The following is a 21,246-nucleotide window of genomic DNA, read 5'->3' as shown; positions in this document are numbered from 1 at the left end:
GCTTGAGGTTGTACCTGCAGAGCCTTTGGAAAAACTTTCTCAAATCTCCAACATGGTCGGACTGCTTCTTTGACTTTATGATCATATCATCTATATAAACCTCAATTTCCTTATGTATCATGTCATGAAATATGGTAGTCATTGCCCTCATGTAAGTTATCCCAGCATTCTTCAAACCAAATAGCATTACCCGGTAGCAGTGTGTCCCCTATAGTATGATGAATGTTGTCTTTTCTGTATCTTCCTCATCCACCAGGATCTGATGATATCCCTCATAACAATCCATGAAAGACCCGATATTATGCTTGGCGCAATTATCAATCAGAATGTGGATGTTCGGCAATGGAAAGTTATCCTTTGGACTTGCCTTGTTGAGATCACGATAATCAACACACACCCTCGTCTTACCATCCTTCTTTGGTTCTGGCACCACATTAGCTAACCAAGTGGGATACTGAGTGACCCGAATGACTTTTGCCTCCAGTTGCTTTGTGATTTCTTCTTTAATCTTCACACTCATGTCAGTCTTGAACTTTCTTAACTTTTGCTTGACAGGAGGGAATATAGGGTCAGTTGGCAATTTATGTGCTACCAAATCAGTGCTCAAAGTCGGCATGTCCTCATACGACCATGCAAAGACATCTTTGTATGCAAACAGTGTTTTGATTATTTCTTCCTTGATTTGCGGTTCAAGATGCACACTTATCTTGGTTTCCCTGATATTATCTTGATCTCCTAAATTGATTGCTTCGGTTTCATTCAGATTAGGCTTGGATTTTTCTTCAAAGTGATTTAGTTCTTTACTGATTTCCTGAAATGCTGCTTCTTCATCATATTCTATTTCATCATCATACTCTACTTCTTGGATTGTTATTTCGAAATTAGATTGGCTTTTAAGATTTGGCTGAAAATTTCTCATGCATGTCATGTCATTGAAATCAACATAAAAAGAACTGTACAGAAAAAAGAAACAAAACAAAAATGAAACGCTTTCAGGAATAATGGAAAACGGGAAATTGTATTTCATTGAAAATAAAAAGGATAGAAGGGTTTGTACATCAAAACAAGCAAAAAATAAAAAATCTGGATTACAACCCTGGAATAACCCAAATAACAGAAAGGAAAACAAAGCAAACTACCAAAACTCCTTCCGGGTGGGGAGAGGAGTAGCTTTCCAATTGCTAAGCTTCACATTTGGCCCAACGAGTTGCACATCCGCATTACTGGAACCTTCCCCGATTTCCACCATATTAATCTCATCAAACAGACTCTGGAACCTCTTGATCAGCTCTTCATCAAAGTCAACCACAGGTTTTGGGACCGCTGATATTGGGTTTTTTGCGACCCCTGGCTTGACAAAAGACTTGGAGATATGTGGAACATGCTTACGAATTGACCATGCCTTTCTTTTCAAATTTTTAACCTTTTTCATGTCCTTCCCTGTGAGTGTGAATCCCAAACCAAATGTACCGAAATTTTCACGTGGACACACCGGATGTGTAATACCCTGCAGAGACGAACCCAGGCCTTTTCCCGTCACAAAACCATTCTTCAACATTTCATTTGCTACCATGACAGACGCGGAGGGTAGCTTTGGACCTGGAATGCATTCTCCTTCAGGAATCTTCTCGACAGACACTGTTTCGAACGTTTGGTAAACCCAAGGCCCTTTATCATCTTCAACTTCAATAAATGGAACAATTGTGTCATTGTAACCAGATAAGTTCTCATCACTGTGCACAACTATTTCCTGCCTATCCCATTCGAACTTTACCATTTGATGGAGAGAAGACGGGATTGCCTTGGTAGCATGTATCCAGGGCCTGCCCAACAACAAGTTGTAGGAGACAACAACATTTAGCACTTGGAACTCCATAGTGAACTCAACTGGCCCTATTGACAATTCGAGCATTATATCACCGACAAAATCTTTCCCTCCTCCATCAAAGCCTCGAACACATACATTGTTCATGTGGATCCTTTTAGTGCCGATCTTCAACTTTTGCAAAGTGGACAGAGGGAAAATATTTGCACTAGAACCGTTATCAACCAGTACCCTTGAGACAGCAGAATCCTCGCACTTCACTGTGAGATAAAGAGCTCGGTTGTATTCTGTACCCTCCATAGGAAGTTCATCATCTGAGAAAGTGATCCTGTTTGCTTCGAAAATCTTGTTAGCAATCTTTTCCAAGTGGTTCACCGTGATCTTATTAGGAACATGGGCCTCATTCAAAATCTTCATCAAGGCTTTGCGGTGTTCATCTGAATGTATCATCAAAGACAAAAGAGAGATCTGAGCTGGTGTTTTCCTTAACTACTCTACAATGGAATAATCTTGCATTTTCATCTTTTTCAGGAACTCTTCAGCCTCTTCTTCGGTGACCGGCTTCTTTACTGGGATGTGGCCACCCTTGAATGGCTTGGCTTTCCTCAGTTCTTATGGGGTAAAACATCTCCCAGAATGAGTCAGTCCTCTGGTTTCATTGACTTCTTCCTCTACTTCTTTCCCTTTATATGTTACTATCATCTGTTTGTAATTCCACGAGATGGCCTTTGTGTCAACCATTGGTAATTGGGTCACTGGCTTAATAATAACGGGGGTAATACGAGCCCCTTCCACGATTATGACAGGCTTGCCCAGGACCCCTGGCACAACCACTTTTTGCTTTTTCTGGTTCGCTTCAACATCAATCGGAGACCCTTTCACAACCGATACAGATGGCTTCACGTTGAGCATGATCTTGGATCACCCTCTTCAAATGCCAACACTTCTCTGTGTCATGCCCTGGGGCATCAGAACAATACGCGCATCTGAGGGAATATCAAGGTTCCTTGGAGGTGGATTTGGTGTCTTTGGCTCAATCGGCCTCAAAACGTCCAACTGCCTCAACCTTTGAAACAAACCGGTATACGACTCTCCAAGAGGGGTGAAGGTTTCTTTCCGTTGCTGCCTCTCTTTTTTATAATCCGGCCTTGATCGAAAGCTTGGACCAGTAGGGTTTCGGTATGGTTGTGGGGGTGGATAAGGATTTTGTGGAGTTGGAGCACGCCATTGCGGGTAAGGAGGGGGTTGCTCATATGACTGTGCATGGTGAACATGGTATTGGGGTGGTCTGACTGAATATTGAGGGTCTTGTGGTGGGAAATAATATTGTGATGGATTATATGGAGCTTGGGTGTAGGCTTGAGGTTGGGTGTACTGGTGAGGCGAACCCCTTGGGCCACGCCCTGATCCAGAGACAAACATAGCGACATCATCTTTTTTTTTTGTCTAACAGGCTTCCGGTGCCACTTTGAATTTACTGTGTGGTTGCTTTTATGGCGGAGTAGCTCATGATCTTGCTTGACTTGAGTCCCTCTTCCACCATTCCTCCAATCTTTACCATATCGTTGAAGGACTTACCTATGGCTGAGATTAAATGGCCAAAGTAAGTAGGTTCTAAGGCTTGAAGAAAGTACTCGACCATCTCATCTTCTTCCATTGGAGGATTGACCTGTGCAACTTGTTCTCTCCATCTGAAACCATATTCCCTAAAGCTCTCACTGGGCTTCTTCTCTACCTTGGTCAAAGATAGGCGATCCAGGACAATGTCTATATTGTACTGAAAGTGCCGAGCAAAGGCTTGAGCCAAGTCATCCCATGTGTACCACCTGCTAGCGTCTTGGCGGGTGTACCATTCCAAAGCCGCCCCACTCAAACTCTGACTAAAATACGCCATTAATAATTCGTCTTTCCCACCGGCGCCTCTCATCTTGTTGCAAAAGCCTCTCAAATAGGCCATGGGATCTCCATGTCCATCGTACAGGTCAAACATGGGCATCTTGAACCCAGCGGGCAGTTTAGACATCAGGGAATAAGCATAAATCCTTGTAAGCCACACTTACTTGACTTCCTATCCCTTGCATGTTCTTCAAAGATTGCTCTAGACTCTTCACTTTCCTGAATATCTCATCCTGCTCCACGTTTCGGGATGGTTTCTCAGTTTCATCAGGAGGTTCAAAGTGAGGGGTGTAGGAATAAGGATCCGTGACTTTGAAAGTTGGTTCCGGAGCATAATATTGGGTATCTGGAGCTTGGAACGCGGGTTCACTAGAAGATCGGTGGAGGGTAGCTCGCGGAGGGGCTACGAAAACAGGAGCAGATATCAGAGCCGGGTATGCGGTTGTTTTGGCTGGTGGAGCATGGAAAGTTTGGGACGAGGTGCCGGGGTAGTGGTGGAAAGGGGTAAAACCCGGTGCATGCTGAGGGGAAAGATCAACGGTAGTAGGATTCTGGGCTTGTGCCAGTGGTGGGATGAAAGCGGGATATTCTGTGTAGTTAGCGGGAAATGAAGGTGGAGGATGCCCCTGATCCAGGCTTGATACATTTCAGCCATTTGATGCTTCAACCTGTGGACCTCCTCTTTCAATTCAGACTCCGATTCTACAATCTCCCTCGGCGGGTCGACAACACCCGTGTCTGACTCTTTGCTAGTCATGACTACCTTGCGCTTTGATCTGGTGTTATAAGGGTGACTTGCCAGGATGCCAACAAACTAACCACCTAAACAGAACCTGTCTTTTTATGCACACACAATAACTTGGTCAGTTTTGAAGCATTTAACAGATAGGGAATCACATATTGGGGATGCAATGCACCTGAGCAGTTAAACGTTTCTAAATGCTTTGCGACGGCTTATGTGTTTCATCCCGGCTCTTTTCCCAAATTTCAAATCCTGATTTTTTCCTCTTCTTTTGCTATGTTTCACTCTTTTAATTCTCTTTCTCTTTTCTTCCTTTTGTTTGGCCCCTCTTTTCTTTCTTCCCACCCTTTTTCTTTTCCTCTCTCTTTTTCTCTTTTTTTTTCTTTTATTTATTTATTTATTTATTTTAAGACTATGATCGAATCCTATGGGGATTGTCTACGTATCATGACGCCGCATGAATCAGATCATTACGTAGTTCAGGGATATAAATGCGAAATGAAAAGAAAAGAAAAAAATAATAATAATAAAATTGCTTTTTTTTTTGTTTTTTGGTTTTTTTAATATTTCATTAATAAAAGACATCTTTTTGGATTTTCTATTACAATAACTTAAAAGTAGTAATGACTACAAAAGAAAAATCTACAGACTCGAAATAAAGCAATAAACAACCTTGACAAAGACGAACAAAACTCGAGGAAAGTAAAAAATAGACTCAAAAACTAAAAAAAAAGTCAAAAATACATAAGAGCCTCCACTGGTACTCCGGGGGCTTGCGAGACATCAGTCGGTCTCCGCACGGGCCTACGAGCAATATATTCTTGAAGGTGGTCTAGGTCAACCATCACCTGTCGAACGAATGTCATCACAGAAGCAAAAAATATAGACTTGGTCATGTCTTCACATTCATGGCATTTCATTACTGCATAATCAGCTATCTCTTTAATCCTCATTCTGATGACACCCTTTTCTTGAAGCAAACGTCCAATCTGCTGGGACCGAGCCTCCAACACTTGTGTATCTGTATTGTTTGGTCTTGTAACTGCTGCATGCTTTCTAGTAGTTGGTAAATCAATGCATAGCAATGTTCTCTCTCTGTCTTGAAATCCTTTGTTTGCTTGACCATTTCATTTTCCAGGGCAACCAGCTTTTTCTGTAAAATTGCTACTTCTTTGTCATATTTCTGCTTCAACTGGTGGGCTAATCTAAGCATGTTCTTCCGCACTTTTGGCCAACTTTGCTTGAGCATTTAACAAGTCCCTTTTGGCTTTTGTCAAGTCAAAACCATAATCATGCACTTTCCACCTTAGGTTGGTTATAATTTTCTCATCTCTCCCACTTCTTACCGGTGTCTCGGCGGCTATTTTCATTCTCTGGATTTGGGCTCGAAGGGCTTCATTTTCCCTAGCCAACCTCTTCTTTTCCCCTTCATCTTCAGCTTCCTCCAAACTACTATCAAATTTGATTTTTTCAATTTGTTCTTCTAGTTTGTTTATAGTAGTCCGGTATTCCTTTTCTTTAGCTAACCAAACCCATTGCTCTCGTGCTCCATCGGTGAATTGTTGGACATGGGGCCTTTTGACGGGCTGTTATGGCTCTTGATCGACCCGACTTCTTTTACCATACCATGTGGCATAGTTGGATCCTACTTCACCCGTGGACAAATCCCGTACTTGAGCTTGTGGCTCCAGGAACCTACATTGGTGCCAAATCTGGCAAACCCTTTCTTCTGGGAATGTAGCTTTTGGGCATAGTTCAATAACCTGTGGACTCAAATCTTCGTCATAGGGGATTGTCTGGCATCTGCCCAATTGGCGTAGGACCCGATGCGGGGCATATGGCTGAATACTCCGAAGACCCATTAATAAAAGAAAGCACACTCCGACGGACATGTAAATAACTTCGTCGATCGGGAGCCAACCGAAAGTCCACTCAATTCGATTTGCGTTTAAAAAACCCAAATACGCGAACCATGACTCAGTACCTTCTAGCAACTCATGACCGTTTACTCGGTTTTCATATTCTTTGATGCAATTGAGTCCGGTTAGACCGTAGTTCATGTAACCTGAGCGATGACAAAGATGTTCTACCAACCACATTTGTAAAAGCAAGCGGAAACCATCAAAAAACTTTATCCCGACTCGACAAGCGATTAAAACTCGGTAAATTTCTGCGAGAATCATCGGTGTGATAGTGCCATTGGCCTTTTTAACCATAAAGTCGGCCACTCCTGCGAGCCCCAATTCTATATGTCTGTCACTCCTTGGGCATATAAGAGTGCCTAAAAATGCCACCACAAAGGCCAAAACCCTGCGTGCTTCCCATTTGTCTTTATTTCCCTGATGATTTAAACCAGTGTCTGGAGCCTCAAATCCGTGGGGGTCCCCATACCAGCTGTATAAGAAACGGAATGTGCAGAATCCTCCGGCTAAATTTTTATCTTTAACCTGCCGGCTAATACTCAAGAGGTCCAAAAACTTATGAGGGGTTACAGTTCTTGGTGCTACTGGATATTGATGCCTTAGCTTCCCTTCGAAACCAGCATAACCTGCTATCTCCTCTAGTGTAGGGGTCAACTCGAAATCAAAGAAGTGGAAAACATTCTGTGTCGGGTCCCAAAACGGTATCAAAGCTTCGATTATATCAACCCTTGGTTTAATCTCCAGAAGGCCAGTGAGCCCACCTAAAGCCTTTGTCACAGAATGCTTAGCGACCTCCCCCAGGTCGTTCCACCACATGTGGAGTCCTAGTGGAATCTCGTCTACGACTCGAAAAGGTATATTTTCAACGGTGCTCATCCTGCACATTTTTATTTAAGGCGACTAGTTAAAAACAAGTGATTTTTTATTTTTATTTTTCTTATTTTTGACCCCAAAAGAAAGATTATTTTTGCAAAATAAAACTCAAACAACTCAAGGCCACCTTTGCAAATACGGCCCTTCAGCCCTTCAGAACTGAAGATTTTAAAACTGTGCTTGCTAAGTGGTCAAAATTAGGAAAAAAGCCATAGGTGGCTATTTTTGCAAAACAAGCTTTTCGGCGTCCCGTTGGGACGTTTCTGGCCATTTGGATAGAAAATGGCATCCCCTAAATTTATTTATGACAAAATGACGCATTTTTTGATTATTTTTACAAAAACGGGGCTGGACCCGATGAGGGCTGCCTACGTATCTCACATCCGGTGAGAATCAAACCCGCGTAGTTCGATCAATTTTGATGCATAGACAAATATGATTTATTTTGAAATGCTTCTCTCTTTATTCTTGAAATTTTGACAGAGTAACGGTTTTTTTTCTTTGAATACCGGGATTGTCAAAATCAGGCGTTTTTCTATCCTACCTCACTCTTTGGTTTTTCTCTTCTATTGGTTTTTAATTTTTTTTCCTAACTCAAGAAGCCGGTCAACATACAAACCAAGCAAATTAATGCACAAGTAGCACGTAAAGAATGCATTAGGATGGTCCTTTAATTTTGGGTACACCTATCCTAGACAGACCCAACCCCTGTGTTGAGTCCCCTAAGTCAAATGCACATGATGCAAGCAAACGTACCTACTAGGGATCCGGCATGAGGCTATGTTATTCTAAGTTTAAATCCTGGGTTTATTGTTCTAGACCTGGCTTACCCGAGCGGACAACTCGAGCCGAGGGGGGCCAGCGTTCCGGGAATACAGAAGCTTCCCGGCTTTGCAACTTGTCCGAACCTCATTCTAAAATTGGAATACGACTCTAACAGAAAAGAAGTCCCAGAAGATTGAGAAGACTCAGAGAGAAGAGGGTTTCGTAACAGTTTATATACAGTTCACAAAATATCAAAGTGGTAAATGAGCGGCAATTAGCACATTAGGCCCAAACACGTAATATCAGACAATCACAAGAAAGCCAAGCATAACAGTTATTCTAAGCTCGAATTCTGAACCCTGAACCAGAAGTTCTGGGTTCTTTTTCCCCAGCAGAATCGCCAGAGCTGTCACACCTTCTTTTTCCCGAAGGGGGGATTAGGGGAGTTTTTCCAATTTAAGTAACATTAATCGAAATGAAATTATTTATTTATTTCAGAGTCGCCACTTGGAATAATTTATGGTGTCCCAAGTCATCGGTTTATTTTAAATCCCAAATTGAGGAAATTGTTACACTGTTTTAAAGTCTGCGAAATCAGAAGACCGGGTAAGGAATTTTGTTAACCCGGGAGAAGGTGTGAGGCACTCCCGAGTTTCGTGGTTTTAGCACGGTCGCTCAACTATTAATAATTGGCCTAATTATCTGATTTTTTACATGTATAAAACCTATTGTGTATTTTTAACCTTTTAAACCGCTTTTAATTATTTGTGGAATCTGTTTGAACAAGTTGCGGTGTCGCACACTCGTTGTTTTTGAACATATTGCGAATCGCGTCACATGAAATGCACCCGCGGTTTACAACATATTTATTTTTATTATTATTTGAAGTTATGATCGGGTCACATAAAATGCACACCCGAATTGGAATTTACGTATCGTGACCATGCTACGGAAACCGTACCCAAAGTCACGATGATTTATTATTAATCGCGCCTAAAGCAATTAGCGATGGTTTATAAGTTGTTTAATTACCTAAGTTTGAGATTATTGTGAGGTCATGAATTATGGATATGACATTGTTGGAAAAGTGTAATTTTAAGTTAAACATACATTCTAATGACACAATTAGACAAAAATAACATAAGCAAAATAATAGGAAATTCTCTCGAGCCCAATTTCTTTTCTAACTTCAAATAAACTTCCTCGACCAAACCCCTTTTCAATTTTATCAACCTGAGCCTAACTCACTGTGTGCTTCTAATTTCAGGAAAGATTGCCACAACAAACCATTTATATTTAAAACCAACTTAAACCCAAATTCTTTCCCTAATTAACCAACACAGTAGCTCAAGTTAAACAATAAAAAAAAATTATCAAGCAAGTTCAAGATAATAGTGACGTAAGTACCAACTAGACATGAAGGCTAAACTAAAAACAACCGCATACTATATTCATGCGGCGCACCAAATTCCTAAATCAATTTCAACTCACGTCGTTTCCTTCGCCATTTCATTTACCGGATAAGTCACGAAGCTTTCAGTGATATAATTCAAAGTTGCATTGAAATATCAATTCATCCTATGCACTGTCACGAATTAAGATATTTAACCAAATAATAAAACTAAGACAGCAAAGGCAAACAAACCAATATAACAGAATAGCAAAATAAATCAAAATCCTTCACCAAACTAGAATAATGAGATGAAATAAGATGAAGGTTTGAAAAGTACACCTTTACTGTTGCACTCTTTGAAAGACTGTATTAATGGAAATAACACAGAACAAATCCTTAAACGAGCAGATGAACCTACGACCGAAGACCTCGATCGGCGACCTCGAAGCTCGCAATCTTTCGAAAATCAGACCACAGAAATAAAACCTCTGTTTCGTATGGAAAAGAAAAAGAGAGATGATTTATTTCTTTTTGAACTAGAGCCTCATGGAGAAATTGGATTGAGTAGGGGAAAACGTGGTTAATGATTGGTGAGGATGAAAGGTTGCGGTTTGGATATGAATTTAGTTGCAAAATCAGAGAAGGGGATGGAAAACTTGCTTCTGCTGCGCCGCTATCGATTTTCTCACGTCCCCTCCATTTTTCTATTTGATCCCCTCCTAGACTTCTTTCGTTCCCTTTCTTTTGGTTTCTGCCTCCCCCGTTTTTTCCTTTTTTTTTATGGTTAGCTTTAGGTCTGTATATATAATGTGTGTGGGCAAAGTCTTGGAGAGAAAAAATTCAGATCATCAAAAATGTGTGAATAGATAAAATATCCAAAATAAGGTGCAGGTGATTATTCTGTTAGAAAAATCACGTGAGGGGGAGAGAATATGCCTTATGAGTTAGTTATTTTGGGATAGGGAGGAATCTTGACTAAAAGACAAAAATTCAACAAGAAGACAAAAGAGTTGGCACAATTTGATTGGTTCTTTATTCTTTTTTATTATTATTTTCTTGTAAAGGATAACAAAAAAAAAATTTAAAATATTATTCCTACTAAATTGAGATAGCAAAATTAAATATTAACTAGCTACTTCCAGTCTAGGAACTATTAAAAAGCAATTCCAAAATTACTAACATACTAAAAATAAGAGGAAAACATATTTTTGTGTGTTTTCTTTTCTTTTGCCAATTAGAACAAAATTGTATACTCTATCATTTGTGAAACGTTTTTGTTGATTTTCAATTTATCTAAAATAAACCAATAAAAAGGTGAAATAAAACTAAAATATTAAGATTAAACTTAAAAACTATTTAAATACTAAAAAGTGAGTGAGAATTCAAATATGGTCAAAAATTAGGTGCTCACAAAATATATTTACTAATATGAAGATTTAAGTAGTTTAATTCAAAGTTCTAAAAATATTTCTATTGTTAAAGAGTAGACAATTTTTATTTCTTTCTTATTTACAAACTTTTTGTACTTTTTTATTTTTTTCTATAAACATTAATATTGTCTAATTTGAAATAAAATCATAAAATCCATTATTAAAATTTTTTGGGACCTAAATCAAGGCTTTACTAGTCTCCTACTAGAGCCAATTGTTCATCCTTAACATTCTCAATCAAATTTATAGAGTCTCAATTAAGATAAGACAGCAATGATAAGAACATTAAAGACAGTGAATGTGTCATTCAATTACCAAATGTGAATGAAGCTAATTTAACATCACATTCATGGTATGGCAATGGTCCAATTAGAGGCGGCTCAACGGAACTGGTGGCCTAAAACCAATATTAAAAGACCTTGAAACTTCTTTCATAAAATCTATATAATATTGAGACAAAAAAAACCTACATGGCTTTGATCTAGTGGTGAGAGCGCAACGCATGATGTATGAGTTAGGCGCATGTCATATGGTATTGAACTCTCCTTTTTAGCAAAAATGATATAAAGGGGTGAGCCCATTATCCATCGTGTTTTGAAGCTTGCAACACTTGTCTCGAAAATTTCATAGTTAAAAAAGATGAGACGCAAAAGAACTTGCTTTCTGATGTGTTGATCAATCAAATGTGACAAAAAGGAACGGTTAATTTAGAGAATTTGAGTTAAAATTTAAAAGTAAAATCCTGAGAAACATAAGAAAAGACTGTAGTTAAAGGAAGAAAAATAGAATTGATGAGAAGGTAAATATATTATTTAATTTAGTGAGTGAAAATATTTATCCTACTAATTCACTCAATCATACCTCTACCAACAACAAATTCAATGAAATCCCACAAGTGAGGTCTGGGAAGGATAATGTATACGCATACCTTACCTCTAATTTATGAAGGTGGAGATGCTCAATCCTACCTCTACCAAATTTTTAAAAATAAAATAAAATTTAAACTCTTTTATTAATAATTATATAAATATAAATTATATACATTATATAATAATATCGTAGTGCTTTATATATTTGGGGCCTTAAATATTTGGGAGCCTAAGGTAAGGCTTCACTTGCCTTTACCCTAGAGACGATGTTGGGCTGAGCCCCTAAAAGTTTCAAGTGAAACAAACCATATTAAAATCAAGTTAGTTATCCAGCTATGGATCCAACTATGGCTTCTGTTACTCCACCATTATGCAATATTAACACACATCTCAAAACTCCCTTTTCTTCAACTTCTTTAGCTTCCTCCGGAAAAACCTCCCAGTTTTTCCTCCATGCAAAATGTAACCAAACCTTCAAGGTCTCATGCAAGGTGTCCAACAATTACCACGAAACAAACTCTGAATCATCGCTCCAATCAGTGGTGTACACATGATTTTTCGTAAGCGGTGTCACTATTTAAAGAGTAAACGAACGAGTAAAAATTGAGGATTAAAGCGACACAATTTACCATAAAAATTTCTTTGAGGAAATTTATGCTCTCGAGGTTGGAAAGAACCTCTTTGAAGATACTTTCTTCTTATTGCATCATGGTCATTTGGGTGATATTTTCGAATTGCTAATCTTTCCTCAGGATCAACCTCTAAGGAGCTTAAATTAACTCTTTCGCTTTGTTGATGTTGTTCCAACTCATTAGCTCTTTCTTCCAAGTTAGATAAATCTTGAGATGTTGGACTTGATTTTGGAATTTTGGAAGTTGTAGGAAAGTATCTTTTCATTGTAATTTAATCTGAATAAAAAATTCAAGTTCCCGCTTTAATCTTTAGATAAACCCTAAATAAGTTTATTGTAATTATAAAATTGTTCGTCTTCAATAAGGCAATAACCCAAAATTTCATTAACCTCCAAAATCAGTGAAGACAACAACAACCCAGTATAATCCCATTAGTGGGGTCTGGGGAGGGTAGTGTATACGCAGATCTTACCCCTACCCACCCTGGGGTAGAGAGGCTATTTCTGATAGACCCTCCTCTCTTCAAGAACTCCCCACCTTGCTCTTGGGGTGACTCGATTTCATAACCTCTTGGTTGAAAGTGGAGAGTGCTCAACACTAGAGCAACCCACTCTTATCTCCAATATCAGTGAAGATACCCAACAAAAATTAATCATAAATTCAAAATTAACATCACAAATTCATAGTTCTGTTCATAAACAAATAAAAAGGAAAAGCAAAATCAGTTAGCAAAAATAATCATCGAGAGAAAGATTTAATACTAACGTGGAAGAATTTACTTCCATTACTTCTTTGGAGTTTGAAAAGTGGGTTATTTCCTTTTGTTTTGAAGGAAAGGGTTTTAATCCCATGTCAAAAGGGTTAATGATTTCTTATACAATGAGTATTGGGTCAAATAGTTTTTTAAGTGTATCTCATGCTTTTAGTAATAGCAGCCCACATTTTTAGCAGCAACATAGGGCAAACCCTTGACCTCCCACCCAATTTCCAGAGTTAATAACCATTAGGCTAGTAAGCTACTTTGTTGCAAGTGGTGTCACCTTTATTGTTTTTACCTTGTATTTTTGTTTTACTTATTTTATATATATATATTAAAAAAATTCGATAAAGCGGTGTCCTGTGACACCGCTTGGGTCCATGTAATTCCGCCCCTGTTTCCAATCCCTACTCTTGATTCATGTGGCAGAGCAGAAATTGTAAAAGATATACATGTACCCTATAGTTGTTGTCCCCCTATGCCACCAAAAACAGATGACTTTCCTTATTACAAGTTTCCCACTGGTGCAAAGATCCGTAACTGAACCGCTCTCAGGATGTGAATGAAGAGTACATGCTACAATATAGCTATCACTATAATGAAGGAGTTAACTAAAAAATAATATAGCTATCACTTTAATGTCAGGCCTTTGCGAAAACCCTTGTGCCACAAGTCGTGCTTTATATCTTACGACTCCACCTTTCTCATTTAGTTTCGCACAAAAACCCATTTGTACGTCACTGGCTTGACACCTTCATGCTTTCAGACTATTAGTCCGAAAACTTCACATTTTTTGAGTGAAGCCAATTCCGCTTGAATTGCATTTTTCTATTTTGGCCAATCATTTCTCGGTCGACATTCATCGATAGATTTTGGCTCAAGATCCTCATCTTGTTGCATTACTTCAACTGTAATATTATATGCAAAATTGTTGTCAACAACAACATTATTTTGGTTCCACCTTTTTTTCGTAGAGATATAACTTATTAAGATTGTTTTATTTTCATCATTTCCAGGTGTTTGAACCTCCTGTGAGGTCTTATCAGTTGTTATGTCTTTATGCTCTTCTTGAGAAATTGCCTCCACGTTATGATAAACTTGATCATTTGCTCCTTTCCTTTTTCGGGGATTCATATCCTTGGAACCGATTGGTCTACCACATTTAAGGTGTGGCATAGACTCATTTGCATTATCATACCGTCCAACTGGAACATCAACTCGAATTAGAGCATTTACAGCTATTTAGTAACTCGTGGAAGGTTAGTAAATGCATCTGGCAATTAATTTGCAATATTTGGCATATAAATGATTTTTGGAACTTCTTGTTCACATTGATTTGTACGAGGATCCAAATGAGATACAGATAATACATTCCAATCTATCTCTTTTTCCATATGTATATTTTCTCCCCCTTATGTTAGAAAAATAGATTCATCAAAATGACAATCAGCAAATGTGGCTGTAAGCAAATCTCATGTCGTAGGCTCCAGATATTTAATAATAGAAGGAGATCTATAACCAACATATACTCCCAATATTCTTTGGGGACCCATCTTTGTACATTGTGGTGGAGCAAGTGCTTGTGCATGTAACTGGTTGGCCTTATGCGCACAAATGCTTGTGCATGTAAAGTAGCATGTCCCCACACCGAAAGGAGAAGTTTTGTCCTCATTAGCAATAATCTAGCTATTAATTGGAGGTATTTAATCAACGATTCTGCTAGAACATTTTGAATATGAACATGAGCAACCGTATGCTCAACTTTTATTCCAGTGGCCCTACAATAATCAGTAAAGGCCTGAGATGTAAATTCACCAGCATTATCAAGACGAATTGTCTTAATTGCATAATCTAGAAATTGTGCTCTTAACCTTATTATTTGGGCCAACAATCTGGCAAATACCATATTGCGAGTTGGCAATAAGAACACATGTGACCAACTTCTAGATGCGTCTATCAAGATCATAAAATACTTGAATGGTCCAAATGGATGGTGTATAGGCCCACATATATCACCCTGTATACGTTCCAGAAATGCAGGGGATTCAATCCCAACTTTAGCTGTTGATGGTTTAATAACCAATTTTCCTTGAGAACAAGCAGCACAAGAGAATTCCTTAAATTGAAGAATCTTCTTATTCTTCAATGGTGCCCATTTGAATTCTCTATTATTCTGCGCATCATATTAAAACCGGGATAGCCCAACCGGTCATGCCAAATGATAAAATCATTAGAAGTAGTAAACCTTTAGTTTACTATGGAATGTGATTCAACCACACCAATGTTTGTGTGGTACAACCAAGAAGAAAATGCGGGTAATGTTTCATGCACAAATTTTTCCCCACTTTTATTGTAGTAATATAAAGGTATTCAATCTTTCCTTCGTTAGGGATGTTAACATGGTAGTTATTTTTGCGAATAGCTTTGAAACTCAACAAGTTTCTTTGAGACTTACTACAATACAATGCATTATTAATAGTCAATATCGTTCCTCCAGGTAGTAATAAAACTGTTCTTCTAGAGCCCTCAATTAATTTTGTTCTACCAGATATTGTATTAACATAGGCCTTTTTCATAACCAAATAAGAAAAAATTTTCTTTTATCTTAATATTGTGTGAGTTGTAGCACTATCCGAAAAGTATAAATCTTCACTACTCATCTTGAATCTGATTGAAGACTGGAAAAATTTATTTTCTTCATAAAAAATAAAAGTTCACCATGAGTGATACGGAAAAAGTAACAACACCAACAACAACATAAGACAACTTAACTACAAGTTGAAAATAAAAATAACTTTAGAACGAGACAATACTGATGAAGAATGATATTTAATAGAAGAAGAAATCAACCATAGACTTACGAGTGTGGTTCCATAATTCCTGGAAAGCCGGAGCCGAGGCAGGGATGATGTCACTGGTGGCGACTGAAACAAACTGTTCCATTCACCCACGGTCGCTTTCATCATCTATGCTGGACATCAGTGCATGGTGACCTCACTTGCTGAAGTTAATCATTCCCCCACATAAGATTTTGAGGGAATAGAGGTTCATCTATCGAGATAAGGATATCTCATCTCCTGTCTCATGGCACAGGCACCAAAGACAAAAAATTATCCTCCACACGAAAGGGCTTACTTGTGCTAAACACACTTGATAGTGGAGACAGAACTCCACAATAACGGAATCAAACTCTCCCCTCAAAGAAAATACTCCAAAAGTAAAGGGATACGTGTAAAAATATGTATAACCCTTCTTGGGTAAAGTTATCTGCTCTACCAGGTCGGGAGCGATAATGTCCAAACTTGACAATGGCAGTCTCTCTTCACAGTGGGGATACTTGAAAGACGGATAGACCAAGGGTATATGCTAACAACCCACGTACGAGGGTTAGCAGAAGGAAACTTCTCTTCGAAATCTTTGGTGGTAATCAGGTTCTTTGGGATGATGGTACTCACCGTAGGGGGAGCAGCATCATCAGCTTTGCCTTTGTTGTTTGAAGAACTAGGTTTTCTTGAAGAAAAGGCCATTTTTTACTTGGGGGGGGGGGGGGATATCTCAAAGAAGGAAGCTAAAGAAAGGTTAATGTTGAAGGATGAGTTGAGTATAGAGAGTCTTAGAAAATTTGGAGTATTATGAAATGTAACTGAAGGAAGTTGCTGCGTATAAGTGAAGGTATAGGTGGCTAAATTCGTTGCCATAATTATCTCGATAATCAGCTGACGCGTGTTCGGGGCATTAAATGTGGAGAGATGTGCATCTAATCAACCGTCAGAAATTTTTCAGAGGGGGTCAGTAAATTTTTCGCCAAAAAGAATATTTCTACCAACTTCCGATGACACAAAGTTATGCCACCGGAAAGCATGGGAACTATCTGTATGGGGTAAAATATGTAATATTAAATTATCGCATGAGAAAGTGACACGTGAAGTCGAAGAAAGAGGATAGCTGAAACCGAAGGCAATGATCTCGTCTATTACCGGAGAGAATGATAGTCATAAAGATGAAATAAATGCCTGCCATCCGGTAGCATTTAATGAAGAATATTCTACAGCATTTAGTACACTGCCCGTTACAAAAGAATATGGCATTCATTTCCGCCGTTACACATTCTTCAATGGCCTTCATAATTAATATTAAATAGGGGCTTGATCCTAGGACCTTGTTCCCTATATGCAGCTATAAACAATGAGCTCTATTATTATTGTAGAAAAAAAGAAGAAATTTTCTGGAAAACATACGCTACATTCTATTCAAAACTTAATACAATTTTATCTTTTTATTCTTTGATATCATTGTTGTGGTACCCGGAAGCCTTTCTCCTGGAATCACTATTTCTGCTATTTTGTCTCCAACTCAAGGCTAAGAATTACATTTTTATCTAATTCGTCTATTATTTTAGGATCAAATTAATTCGCTTGTCTATAAACTACGTATAAATTCAACTGTACCGTTTTTTCGATAAACAATAGTCTCGACCAAGTCTTGTGGGTGGGGTACCACCCCGTCCTTCACACATAGATTCTCTCCTGTATGCCAATAACACTAGTGTTGATTCAATATGTCAATGTCCTCTTAACCTTTAAGTATATGTTTCAGATGTATATACACATGCGCCACAAGGAAAATCAAAGGTGCCAAAAACTAATTTTTGTGAGACCAAGTATGATAAAAAGAAATACTAAAGGAAGGACGAGCAAAAGGCTCAGATTACCTTTTTTTTCGACAGGCTCAAATTACTTCATACACTGACAAATAGGTCACAAGAGAGCCCCATAACATTCTTCATAACATAACTTATTGTCATATAAAAAGATTTCTCCACAATGCGGATTCATAACACTTGAAGATTATTTCTTACAAGGATCTTAAGGAGGTCCTAGTTAGGAAGTCCACTGCACAACAGCAAAAGCAGCTTCCTAACAACTTAATTATACAATAAAACATATATAACTACTTTCTCAACACAGAAGAATGAAGATTCTTTAAGATGAGCAACAATTGGCAGCTCAAATTTCGATAGAGTCCACAAGCAGGGCAATAATGTGAGGTTTCAAAACTTTCTCCGGATGAGTATATCCATCTAGATTGTGTATATATGTAACCTCAACAATACGAGCAAGATTGAGAATAGGAGTTAAAAATTCTGTAGAGACGGGAGTGGGCCTAAGAAGTCCTTCATTAATATCTTTCCATGCTGTCTCAGCCATATTTTGAAATTTAGCCATTGCCTCTTTTGTTGATATACCATAATCTCTCATGCAGCACTCAATTCCAGTTGCAATTTGTCCCCTGCTTTTCTCAACCTAGAAAGCAGATAAATTAAAGGTTAACTTTTATATTGCCTTAATTGTCGTCGTACTTTGTTTGTCCAAATCCCATATAATGATATAATTTCTTGAGATGCAAATCATACCTCGTACGTGGCTGTGTCATCGATAACTCGACATATAATTACACTAGCTTCAAGAATTTTTGGATTCTTTGACAACCACTCAAAATCTTGCTCCGTGGCAGACTTCATGCCCAAATACGATGTTGTCGCGAGGTAGTAATATGTGGTAGTTGCTAGTGCATTGCTTAGGTATTCAGAAACAGGTGGCATATATCCTTCAATAAACCATGTTGACTCGACATTATAATTTCTTACTACTTCTTTCATCTGTGAATACAAAACAAATATATGTTCAAGTGTTAGAAAATTTTGATTGAACTGTATCAAGTTTCTAATCACAAAAAGACGAACACAAGGTAAACCAAAGTGAGAAATGGATTAAGGAAAAAATGTATTTCGATAGTTAAGTTGCTCGAACATACTCTTTCTATTGCATGGCAGACAATATGAGATCTTCCGGCACTAGACAATTCCTTTTCATAATCCTTGTAGAGATCTAGAATAGCTTTATAACTGATTTTCATGTAATCAGGAAGCCGATCAATTTCGTTGATATCCCATCTGCAGGATGACAAAATTAAGGTGAATTCGAAATTCGTCTTAATCTTTTCACGACGACATTCACTATCAAGGAATAAGTGAATTGATGAAGTTCATACCTTTGTATGGCATCTGTGTATGCCTCAAGTTCTTTAACTGTACCGTAAGCATCAAAGGTGTCATCGACAATCGAAATCATTGATATGGTCTTAACGAGCATGACGCGAGCTTGAGAGTATTGAGGCTCAAAATAAACTCCTAATGCCCAAAAGTAGCATTCAACTACTCGATCTCTAGCATATGGAAGTGTTGTTACAAAATCCAAATCTTTCCACCACCTGCAGCATAAGAAATTAACATGAGTACTTGAGATATGATGAATCAAAAAGGGTTCATCGTTTTTATATATCGCACCTTGATACTTGAGCAAGTTCTTGTTTGTGCAACATCTGGAGCAAGTTGAAATCCAATTTGGCAAATCGAAGTAACACATTATTCTTCGATTGTTCCTTGTCATAGATTGATGAGATGAAGAATCGGGTCTCGACTCTAGGAACACCCTTGTGCAAACATTGCTCAAGGGCATGTGTCACTTGCTCCCTAAGTGGAGATTTCAAATGTGGAGCTGCAGATTCAAGATGGATAGTGGAGAAAGCAAGTGCGTCTTCTAAGATATCGTCAGCATGAGTCCTTACATGTGAAGCTTCATACAAGTTTAATAATCCTAAGACATCACTAGCAAGAGACTCCTTGAATTTGCCATTTTCATCTTGGAATTTGCTGAAAATTTCTGGTATTTCAAGAAAGAAAACTCAAGATGAATTAGCCTTCTTCCAATAAATGGATAATAATTTTAACAACTTCATGATGAACTTACCAGGAGAGATGTTGAAACCGTGTTGCCTGAGCAATCGAAATTGAAGTGCAGAGGTGCACAAATCATTGCAGTTTGAGTTTTGGTTGTAAATCTGATCCAAAATCTCATCAATTTCTTTCTCAAAGTGGTAGGATATACCAAGGCGTTCAATAATGTCAATCAAATTCAATGTATCGGCCAATTTCCTTCCGGTTGCTAACAGCATACTCCTCGTTTGTTCCTTCAATGCTTCAATCTCTTGAGCATATATATACTTTTCCGCAACCTATATGTAATGTACATTAAACTGAAATTAGCAAAATTAATGTTGTTCAACATAAATAAACTACCTGATTATCAATGGAGAACAAACTATAAATATAAATAAAGAATACTAGTATTAGTTAAATTACTTGATTATCAATGGAGAATGAAAGGAACTGATCACCCAGAGACTAGGGGAGAAGTCGGCGACGGGGCGAACAATGTCTTCTTCATAGTTGGCTACTGCTGCTGAGGCCATTGCTAATTAAAGATGAGAATATTGTTTTAGTTCTTTTAAGGAAGAAGGAAAGGAACTCTCAATTGTTGAAAATTGATGACTTAAATTAAGAGACGGGAGAAGTATATATAGTGGTGAGAGATGCGCAGCCAACTCTAATTAATATTTTTATTGTAAATATAATTTTATCATTTCCTGGTTGCCTTACTTGACTTTATTCTAGCTAGTAACCAGGCAGCAGCCCTTCTTGCCCAAACTGTGGACTTCCGTAAAGGTTTTCCATACTTTTTATATAAAAAAAGTTTTACATGGATGCAATTTGTATAAATTAAATGTGTATAAATTTTTGAAACTCATGTTAATTGTAAACTTTCTTATTAGGAAAGACCTACCACCCATGTATTATCAGCCAAAAAAAGATTACAAAAAAGTCTACCTTAGGATTTACTTGACTGTATACAGCGACGTAGCCACATTCAAACAAGGGATGTCAAAAGACACCGCTTCGCTAGAAAATTACATTGTATTGTTAGATAAATTTTTTTGTTTTATGTATATTTTACTATACGTTGACTCCCTTTGATTTTTCGTGTATTTACTTTTTTATATTTTGACACCCCTTAATGAAAATTCTGGTTTCGTCATAGACTGTATACTAACTGGCTAGTAAGCCAACCAGTAGCCATTTGATTCATTATTGACTGTGTGTGGTCTGTTTAACTTTAAATCAGTTACGAATTTTATTGAATACTACTCTATTCAAATTAAGTGTCTTGTTTAGCTTTTCAAGAATCGTTTAAAACACTTTATTTGGGAACAATATTAGAAATTTTGATACTTCTGGTTAGAGTT

At 38.0% G+C, this 21,246-nt stretch overlaps 1 protein-coding gene and 1 pseudogene across 1 annotated transcript; both read right to left on the bottom strand.

The window, feature by feature from the left end:
• Positions 1-208: 208 nt before the first annotated feature.
• On the bottom strand, positions 209-2,737 carry LOC138909406 (uncharacterized). The gene is made up of 3 exons (XM_070200606.1): positions 2,452-2,737; positions 1,140-2,139; positions 209-953 (listed from the first exon to the last, which is right to left on the bottom strand). Exons 1-3 carry the CDS (start codon positions 2,735-2,737, stop codon positions 209-211), a joined length of 2,031 nt encoding a protein of 676 aa, XP_070056707.1.
• A 15,145-nt stretch (positions 2,738-17,882) lies between these two features.
• LOC138908920 (5-epi-aristolochene synthase-like) lies at positions 17,883-20,462 on the bottom strand (annotated as a pseudogene).
• Between the last annotated feature and the right edge of the window lie 784 nt (positions 20,463-21,246).

Source organism: Nicotiana tomentosiformis, chromosome 4 (assembly GCF_000390325.3).
Source record: "Nicotiana tomentosiformis chromosome 4, ASM39032v3, whole genome shotgun sequence".
Lineage (NCBI taxonomy): Eukaryota > Viridiplantae > Streptophyta > Magnoliopsida > Solanales > Solanaceae > Nicotiana > Nicotiana tomentosiformis.
The sequence above is the reverse complement of the archived record's forward strand: the minus strand, read 5'-3'. Positions and strand labels throughout refer to the sequence as shown.

Coding starts and splice junctions, on each gene's coding strand:
- LOC138909406 (XM_070200606.1), bottom strand. CDS start 2,737: ATGCTCAACGTGAAGCCATCTGTATCGGTTGTGAAAGGGTCTCCGATT. Junction 2,140..2,451: donor ACTGACTCATTCTGGGAGAT/GTTTTACCCCAT, acceptor TCACTTTCTCAG/ATGATGAACTTCCTATGGAG. Junction 954..1,139: donor CCCACCCGGAAGGAGTTTTG/GTAGTTTGCTTT, acceptor TTTTCTGTACAG/TTCTTTTTATGTTGATTTCA.